This window comes from Lynx rufus, unplaced genomic scaffold, assembly GCF_022079265.1.
Source record: "Lynx rufus isolate CCGP_SWC_20201006 ecotype Redwood Valley unplaced genomic scaffold, mLynRuf1.p SCAF_3, whole genome shotgun sequence".
Taxonomy (NCBI): domain Eukaryota; kingdom Metazoa; phylum Chordata; class Mammalia; order Carnivora; family Felidae; genus Lynx; species Lynx rufus.
Genome location: NW_025814845.1, coordinates 80,488,191 through 80,497,737, shown reverse-complemented (window position 1 = coordinate 80,497,737; position 9,547 = coordinate 80,488,191). Strand labels below are relative to the sequence as shown.

Below are 9,547 nucleotides of genomic sequence, written 5' to 3'. Positions count from 1 at the left end.
TTGCCCAATGAAAAAAAGAATGGAGCAGTTCTTTAGTTACTGAGATAGAAATCCACGACATGACGTTCAGTGACAAAAGCATGGTGTGAGATTGCATGGTATGCTGCAGTTTATATATAAGAAGAAAAATACACGCATGTGTTCATGTTTGGTTGCATATGGTAGACTTGTCTCTGAAGATACACAGAAGAACCTGGTGGCACTAGTAGACTAGACACCTGGGGGACAGGGAGCCCACGACTGAGCCTTTTTACTCTAAACTTCATTGGTGGTTTCTGAATTTTTAAATTCAAACACAATAAAATTTAAGTATTCAAGCAAACACAATTTATAATAATATGGTGATGGGGTATTTGGGGAAGAAAATTGTGTCAATCAGGGATTTCCAGAGAAACAGAAGCAGTAAGCTATATATGTATTAAATTGATTTCAAAGAGTGGGTTTATGTGATTGTGGGAACTGGCTGGTCCAGAATCTGTAGGGCAGGTCAGAAGGCTGGGAAAGCTGTGGCAGGAGCTGAGCCTGCAGTCTTTTTTTTTTTTTTTTTAAACAAAGGCAAATTGCCACGTGCAACGCCTCATTTGGATGTGTCTGGAGTCTTGGAAGCTTGGCTACCCTATGTTCTCCTCCAGGTGAACCTTGAGAGCTTGTTTGGAGGTTCTAGCAGGGGAGTGCAGCTACTCGTATACCCTTGACCAAAGAACGGTCCTCCTCTATCGGGGAAGGTCGTCTGCCTCGATGGAGCACTCAGCTTTGGGAGGGACGCACATGGAGTGGTGAGGAAGGAAGGGGACACCCGCCTCGCCAGCCAGATCAACCGAGTCAACCCTGGCGATCAGTGGGGTGACAGATGTCGTAGCCAGATCACCCTCACATCTGAGGCTGCAGTCTTAAGGCAGAATTTCCTCTTGGAAACCTCAGTTTTGCTCTTAAGGCTTTTTTTTTTTTTATGTTTATTTTTGAGAGAGAGAGAGTGAGTGGGGGAGGGACAGATAGAGAGGGAGACACAGAATCTGAAGCAGGCTCCAGGCTCTGAGCTGTCAGCACACAGCCGGGTGCAGGGCTCGAAGTCACGAATTGTGAGATCATGACCTGAGCCGAAGTCAGACGCTTAAGTAACTGAGCCACCCAGGCACCCCAAGGCTAACCTTTAACTGATTGATGAAGTCCCCTCGTATTATCGAGGATAACTTATTTAAATTCAGTGGATTATAGATGGGTGTGAAGCACAGCTACACAATACATAACATGTAGGTTCGTGGTCTATTGAATCATAGGGTCCTCCAGCCTCGCTAAGCTGACACACAGAATAACATTCACAGTCTACCCTTGTCAGCTTGGCATCGTGTACATCTTCCTAAAGCATCCTTAATCTCCACATAAAGTACTTCTAACATCAAACAACTAACCCACATACAGAAAACATGTTAACTCTCCCCAGAAGAGGATGCGATGTTCTTGGGTCATGCTCACTTCTCTCCTTCATATACTATAGCTTAACTGCTGTGATGTAAGGTTAACCATTTTTAATATATCTTATGGTAGGTAATAAGAGGATACCAGAGGGAAGAAAAAAGATGTGCTTACTATGTGTGTATTTATAATGCGTACATATTTGTTTATGTACACACAAACATAACAAAACAAGGAAGAAAGGTAATAATCAGAGTCCTTGTTTTTCCCACTGGGTGTGTAGTTGTAGCTGGTATTTAGAACTGCCTTTTATTACCCATTCCATACTCCCTCTCCCTCAGCAAGCTGGTCGTGGCTGTGCCTGGTGGGGTGGTCCAAACATTTATTCCTGAAGAGTCCAGGCCTTTGGCTGTCCTCCCTGAATTGAATTGTAGTTTTCCATTGACTTTAGTCACAGGACTTGGTGGTACTGAGATCCCTTAGAGGATCCCCTGTATTTGGAACATACTATTACCTCCATTGTGCAGTAGCAGCCCCGTTTCCCCCGGGGGAATCAGGATCGGTCATCCCAGCCAGTACGGTAATTCCCTTCATCTGTTGAATCAGAGGTAGGAGCCCAAAGTAGCTGGTAGCAGTCTTAATGTCCAGCGTGTTAGAATCATTGTGTCGCCCGGTGGAAGCATTCCTCCCTTTGGAACAAATGCCTCTAAACTAGCACAGCGCAAGAACATGGGGACATTGCCCCAGCTGGGCTGTAACCGAGTCTTCAAAGGCCATTCTGCCACTCTGTCAGGCCTGCGACTTTAGGATGATGGGGGACATGGTAAAGGCAACAAGTTCCATCAGCAAGATGAGCAGTATATTGCCTCCGGAATCCAAAGAGGTCCATTAGGTATTGTGCCTTTGGTTGGCTGCGAAAGGGGCCAGATGCAACAAGGTATCCTTTACCTTAGGAAAGATATTTGAGGGGGGCCCGGGGTGGCTCACTCGATTGAGCATCCGACTTCGGCTCAGGTCATGATCTCACAGCTCGTGAGTTCGAGCGTCGTGTCAGGCTCTGTACTGACAGCTCGGAGCCTGCAGCCTGCTTCAGATTCTGTGCCTCCCTCTCTCTCGGCCCCAACCCACTCACATTCTGTCTCTGCCTCAAAAATAAATAAACATCCAAAAAAAAAAATTTTTTTTTTTTTAAAAAGAAAAGATATCTGACCTGTCCACACCACCGGACCCCTAGAGTTTCAGTGATGTGGAAAGCCCCTGAATTTATTTCCCACCCTCAAACAAATGTCTTACCAAAAAGTCTAGAGTCGTTACTACTTCTTGCTCCTTAGGTCCAATCAGCCTAATGTCATCAGCGCAGTGGACCCATGTGATGTCTTAGGAGCAGTGTGATCAGGGTTGGTGTGGACTAAATTATGACATGGGGCTGAACTGGTAAACCTCTGAGGTAGGGTAGTGAAAGGTGTATTGGTGGCCGTGCCAGATACAGCAGGCTGCTTCTGGCAGTCTTTACTAATAGCTATCAAGAAAAATACATTTGCCAGATCAATAGCTGCGCATCAGGGACCAGGGGATTTGTTAATTTCCTCAAGAAATGGAATCACATCTGGAACAGTAGCTGTGATCGTAGTCACCACCTGATTAATTTTGTGATAATCCACTGTCATTCTCTAGGATCCATCCATTTTCTGCACGGGTCCCCCGGGTGGGCTGCATGGGGATGTGGTCGAAATCACCACCCCTGCATCCTTCAAGTCCGTGATGGTGGCACTAATCTCTGAAACCCCTCCCCAAATATTGCTTCTGGTTTACAATCTTCCAGAATAGAGACGGTTCCAGTGACTTACACTTGTCCTTTCCGACTATAGTAGCCCTCACAACGCAGCTCAGAAAACCAGGCTGTGTATCTTGCCAGTTACTGAGTAAGTCTACACCAATTAAGCATTCTAGAAGTGGAGAAATAACCACAGGCTCAGGAACTCACTGGCCACGCTTCTCTGGTTTCATCCTCGTGGCTTCTGTGGAAAATCCAGTTCCTCTCAGATGTCTTCCAAGTGTCTCTGGGATTCCCCATAGAGCACTTTCCATACGCTCCTGAAACCAGTTTTTGCAGGCATCTGCCAATTTCATTCTCTGGGATGAGCTCAACCCCTGGCCCCTGCCGCTGTGCTGAGTGCCTAGACACTGTGGAAGACTTAAGGGCACGGTCTTCACAGCTATACATGTGACACAACACACTATCCCAATGTCTTCCCCTTAAGACCCTAGTGAGAACGCTCCTTTGTGGCTTGCTGTGGGCGTAACAGACAAGAATGTGCTCAGAATCACCCCTCCCCTATGGCGAGTGTCCATAATCCATCAATAAGACATTTGCACCACAACCTTCTCTTCCCTCGGGTGCATTCTTTCTCGAGAAGGCTCTTGGCTCCTTTTATCTGCCAGTTCACTAGACCAGAGCGACTAGAAATGTGGTTGGGCTGTTAATGCCTGTGAGCGGCACGTGACAAGTACAGAAGTAAGAGAGTAAGTGTTGAGAGTCAGTGTTTAAACAACAGCAATTAGGCAGAACCAACTTCATGTCTGTTGTTCTTGATAATAAGAACTTGAGGTTGTGCTATTTGTAGTTTGAGTTCGTGTCTCTACCGACTTATTTTTATCGGATTTTACAAAATCTCAGTCGGTGATAGATCAGAAATTTAAGAAAAAGAAAGCCTGGTCCTTCACGGCACGTGACTGAGGAAACTGCGGGGCATCATGCCCAGACGGCCTGAGTCCAAAGTGATTGAGTGTAGGCTCTAGCCTGGAATCTGCTATGAAGCATACTTGGCTCGGAGGAGTCTGGCAAAAATATGGGTTTGTTGCAACCGACCTGAAGTAGTGGAGGGGAAGGGAAGTAGGATCGATGTTAACGCCATACTGTTCTCTTGCTCTTTGCCTGAAATAGGGACACAGCCTGACTCTCTGACCTGTGTGTGGCGAATGGGAGGGTCAAAGATGGAAGCACCCACTCTGGCACATCATGTGGGTGGGAAGAGAAGGGCTGTGGCCCACTGAGTGTTCTGATTCCTAGTGGCTCTGTCATAGCGGACAGATTGCCCTCAGAGGCATAAATAGCCGTCCCTACCCTGGGGTGACTCCGCTAGTCCAGAGGGAACAGTGTTGCTGTGGGGCAAGATTTTCCTAGGCGGCGTTCTGAGAATACCTGCTAATACTTTGGCTGTGTCTTAAGTGGCACTTCCTTTATGATAAACACATACCTGGTAGTGGAAGGGACCTGATGCAGACACCCCGCTGGCTGTTCTCCCAGACGGCCCCACTCCCATCTGCTGTTGGCATAAACCATCCTCCCTTATCTTGGATTTGGAGAAATAGCAGGCTCCTGGCAGGGGGCAAAATCGTGACCCCTTTTCAGGGCTGCTGAGAGCAGGTAAAGCATCTAGTGGAGTACAAATGCATAGTATGTTATGTTATAGGTGAGCTTGACCTCTTCATGTCCAAACCCTCCAAAAAATGACTGTATCCCCGCTGAAGTATACTCTCCATCATGTAGCTTTGTGTGCCTCATGTGCAGAATTTGTATTACTTAGTTCTATACGTGATCATGGATGTATGTGTGTGTGTGTGTGTGTGTACTTTTTAAGTTTTTAAATTTATTTTGAGTGAGAGAGAGCAAGTAGGTGAGCACGAGCAGGGGAGAAGCAGAAAGGGAGAGAGAGACAATCCCAGGCAGGCTTGGAGCTGTCAGCACAGAGCCTGATGTGGGGCTTGGATCCACAAACTGTGAGATCAAGACCTGAGCCAAAACCAACGGTCGGACACTTAACCAACTGAGCCACCCAAGTGCCCCATATTTTTATTTTTTAATTTTTAAAAATTTTTAAAAATGTTTCTTTTTATTTTTGAGAGAGAGAGAGAGACAGACAGACAGAGCATGAGTCAGGGAGGGGCAGAGAAAGAGGGAGACACAGAATCCGAAGCAGGCTCCAGACTTTGAGCCATCAGCACAGAGACCGACGGAGGGCTTGAACCCACAAACTGTGAGATCATGACCTGAGCCGATGTCGGACACCCAACCAACTGAGCCACCCAGGCGCCCCCCCCCCCTTTTTTTTAAATTTTATTTATTTTCAGAGAGAGAGCACGAGCAGGGGAGGGGCAGAGAGAGAGGGAGACACAGAATCTGTAGCAGGCTCAAGGCTCTGAGCTGTCAGCACAGATCCCAATGCAGGGCTCAAACCCATGAACTATGAGATCATGACTTGAGCTGAAATCCAGAGTCAGATGCTTAACCAACTGAGCCACTCAGGTGCCCCTGTATGTATTTATTATCTTTTCCATATTAACTAAGAACTCCTTCAAGACCGAGAGTATTTCTTCAACTCCGAATTCTTCATAGCACACAGTCTAACAGAAGTGGATTCTTCATTGCCATTTATGACATTAATCAGTTGTATTTCCTTTTAAATTACAGATAAAATATATTTTAATAGAAAAATATTATAGGCACAGCAAAATGCTCTTTTTAATAAACTTAACCAAAGAATATAAATAAACAGGACATATTTTACAAAAAGTAGGAACAACATTACCTACACAAAGAAAAACTTGGTTCTGAGAAAATAAAACATGAACCGCACATCTCAGTGAAGATTCATTTGCAACTGCTTCCTTTGTGAACTTGACATAATACATTTTTAAGTTGCCATTTGCTTTATCTCATATGATACAAACATAACAAAATACATGAAAAACCTTGTTGAAATACACAAAAATGTAATGTAATCTCTGAGTCCTAGATGTTTTGAGTAACAGAAGCAACTTTTTTGTCAAGGTACGCATTTGGAACTGCAAAAGCAGTGTTAACGACATCGCTTCGCACCATATACCATAATCTCTTGTGTTTGGGGTCTCCCTCCACTTTTCTGTCCCTTTAAACTTCTATCTAAAAAAAAAAAAAAAAAAAGCAGTATTCATAAAGATAAGAGAAGGGGTTAGAATCTGTTTGAGCTCTGGATGCCAGTATCTCGTTACCCTATTTCAATCCTCTTTTTCTAGTTTGAAAATGCGGTGTAACACATCATTGTTCGTTTCATGCGGACTTAGTGTTGCTCCTTCATGTGGCCACAGAAGTTGCTCTTGAATAAGGCGAGAGTGCTCAGCTATCTCAGTGCAAGGGAATTCTGACTTGCCCCAGGCCGACACTGGCAGCTCACCCTGGGGAAGGGACTGTCCCAACACACTCGGCTTCACGAGTCTCTCAGTCTGTTCGCAGAGATGTTGCATGAAGAGAACCCAGCGCTTACAAATACTCTATTATTGTTCTAGTTATAATACTAATAACACGGATTGTTATTAAACTACAAGTAACCGGCTCTTTTATTACCTTTCCTCAAGTTAGGCTTTCCTACTCTTTAAAACATTTTCCCCAAAATGATTACCTTCCTTTATCTTTCTCATCCTACCTAATAGCCAGTAGGACATGTACTTCTCACGGGCTTATCATTAGAAAGGAAGGAAGGACCCACTAGATGCCTGAGCCTGTTACGAAGAGAAAAGAAATTGCCCATTTTGGTTTTGTTTGGTTTTCTGTATAAAGAAAGAACAAAAACAAAAAACAGAACCAGCGCTGCCCCCACCCTCAATCTTCGGTGTTTGTTATTTCTAGACACTTTCTGTAGAAGCAGTCAAAGCACATAGCTGTTCCCTTCCTGGTTGATAGCACAACCTGGATGTCAGAGGAGCTGACTGTGATGCAGAATGGGATGCCATGCGGCTTGGGGACCGCAATGAGAGAACACAAAACCCCTTTGTCTTCTACATTTCCTAAAAGTGAGCACGCCTGGGTTGGTGGTTTCATCGGCTTCCATCAGAACGATGACAGCTTTGGTATTCTCACGGAGGTGACAACATCCTGAAGGGCAAGCAGTTACCCACAAGTCAGCAAATGTGGTGGGTTCCGAAAGGTCCAAATCTGCATGTGCTTTTGGTTTGTTTTGAAAGAAAAAGCCTTAGTCAGCTTTCGTCTGAAGCCTGCTGTGGATCACAACATCAGGGACCATTCCGCCCTGCGCGCTTGGGCAGGGAAGGCCTATTTAAAGATGAACGACCGAGATCGGATTGTGCCTTCCCCTTGGTCGAGCTGCTTTCTTATTTGAGACTGTAATAGAGCATACACACATACATATTTACTGGTGAGCAATTTTATGATAACGAACTTAGCAAATATTAAATAAGACACGCTGGTTAGTAAGGACACATTGCATCTGTAAGTTAATGAACACGTGACACCCCTACCCCCCACCGAATTTCAGTGTGGCTTTCCGTACTTTTTGCAGGATAAATATTGAAAAGTAGTTGCTAAAACATGTACAAATTGGGAACTGGCCTAATACTTACGGTAATTCATAAAATGAAATACTATTCAATGAATCAAAATGAATACTTCTATCTAAATTTATTAATAGGGAAAAATGTTTACGACACATTGCCAGTGGAGTATGTATGTAAAGAGTGATTAAATTTTGATTTTTAAATATTTATTTGCACAGGGAGAAGTCTGAAAGTGTGTGAGTCTGATGTACTTTTACTTTAATTTTTCTATAATAATGATGTGTCACTTGCATAATTACAGAATACAAAGAATAAAAAATTGATTATCTGAGCAAATGTTTCATGTGGCAAAGTAGTTCCCCACTGAGTATCAAATACATTGGAACTATCTAAAAATGAATGGGGTGGGGGGGGGCGAGACTGGGTGACTCAATCAGTTAAGTGTCTGACTCTTGATTTTGGCTCAGGTCATGATTTCTCGGTTTGTGTGTTCGACCCCTGCATCAGGCTCTGTACTGACAGCACTCAGCCTGTTTGGGATTATCTCCTTCTCTCTGTCCCTCCCCTGCTTGTTCTCTATTTCTCTGTCTCTCAAAATGAACATTTAAAAAATGTTTTTAAAAAATAAAAAATAAAAATGAGTGGTATACTTATTTGGATTTCAAACTGAAAATACAACCAAAAGCAAAAGTCCCAGCATCTACAAAAGAATATTCAACAAGTCTCTTCATAAAAAAAAAAAAAATTAAGAAAAGTTGTTGATGTTTGAAAACATCAAGGGTTTCAAGATGGTATTTGTAGAAAATTTTAGAAAGCCGTAAGGACACGTTCTTGACTAACAACTCACTAAGTTGCAAACACATATACAAAAAATGTATGAGACTGGTGAATTTTTATAAGCACCTTATAAGAAAGCAGATAAAATAAACCACATTTCATGCTTGATCTTCACAAAGACTGGAAGCTAAGGGAAGTTCCTCTAGCAATCAATCTTCCTTCTCTATTTAAAAGGAATTTCTACTATAGAAATATGGCGGCTTTCCTCTGTCTGACCTTCCAGTCCCACATGTCCTCCAGGAAAAATTGGACCAGGCCACCCACTCAAAGGAAGACTAATCTTGAGGGCGAGAGGCTAAGGCTCCAGGGCTGAGACCCCAGTGTAGCCCTGTCCTTTCTCTTTTACCCCCATCTCCATGCCTTCTGTGACTCACAAGAAGTCTGCCAGTGGACATCCCATTCGTTCTTGGAGATAGTCTGACACTTTCAATAGAAATATGTTTGAAGTTGTCAACATGTTATTTCTGAGTACTAGACATCAAGAGGACTTGTATAACTCACCAGTTTCCAGCGTAATATTTTGATCCACTCGTCAGCTTCTACTCCTGTCTTTGCACAGAGATAAAATGTCCTGAATGGAAACACTAAGCTGAGAAGACGAAAGAAAAACATAAGATACTCCAGGTGGTTGGTTGAATGTATTCGTTGAACAGTAATTAAAATATTCAACAAGAAAAAATAATCAACAAAGAGCAACTTGAAGAACTGATAAATACCGAGTGATTCCTGCCAGCAAAGGGCAGACATGTGGAGGAAGTTGTGGATTCATAGTATTATTACTGGTCAGTTTATATTTTCTAATGAGAAGTCAAAACAGAAAAAAAAAAACATGTCCAGGACACCCCTATATCCTTTTGTAGGCTTATGTCTTAGACTGAATACAGCACTTGTGTGTTTATTCAGCTGATGTGTTAAATGACTCCGAACGCGTGCTATGATTCAAAGAATCAGCAAGACGGGTAAGAGT

At 43.5% G+C, this 9,547-nt stretch overlaps 1 protein-coding gene across 2 annotated transcripts in view; it reads right to left on the bottom strand.

The window, feature by feature from the left end:
• Positions 1-5,720: 5,720 nt before the first annotated feature.
• Positions 5,721-9,547, bottom strand: part of DAPP1 (dual adaptor of phosphotyrosine and 3-phosphoinositides 1) — a 52,419-nt gene continuing 48,592 nt past the window's right edge. The window contains exons 8-9 of one of the 2 annotated variants that reach the window (XM_047090426.1): positions 9,082-9,169; positions 5,721-7,570 (exon numbers count right to left, since the gene is read on the bottom strand). In XM_047090426.1, coding sequence (XP_046946382.1) covers positions 7,502-7,570; positions 9,082-9,169 — 157 coding nt within the window. In that variant the 3' untranslated portion in view covers positions 5,721-7,501. The remainder of the gene's footprint in view (positions 7,571-9,081; positions 9,170-9,547) is intronic. The other variant, XM_047090428.1, reaches the window with a different exon arrangement.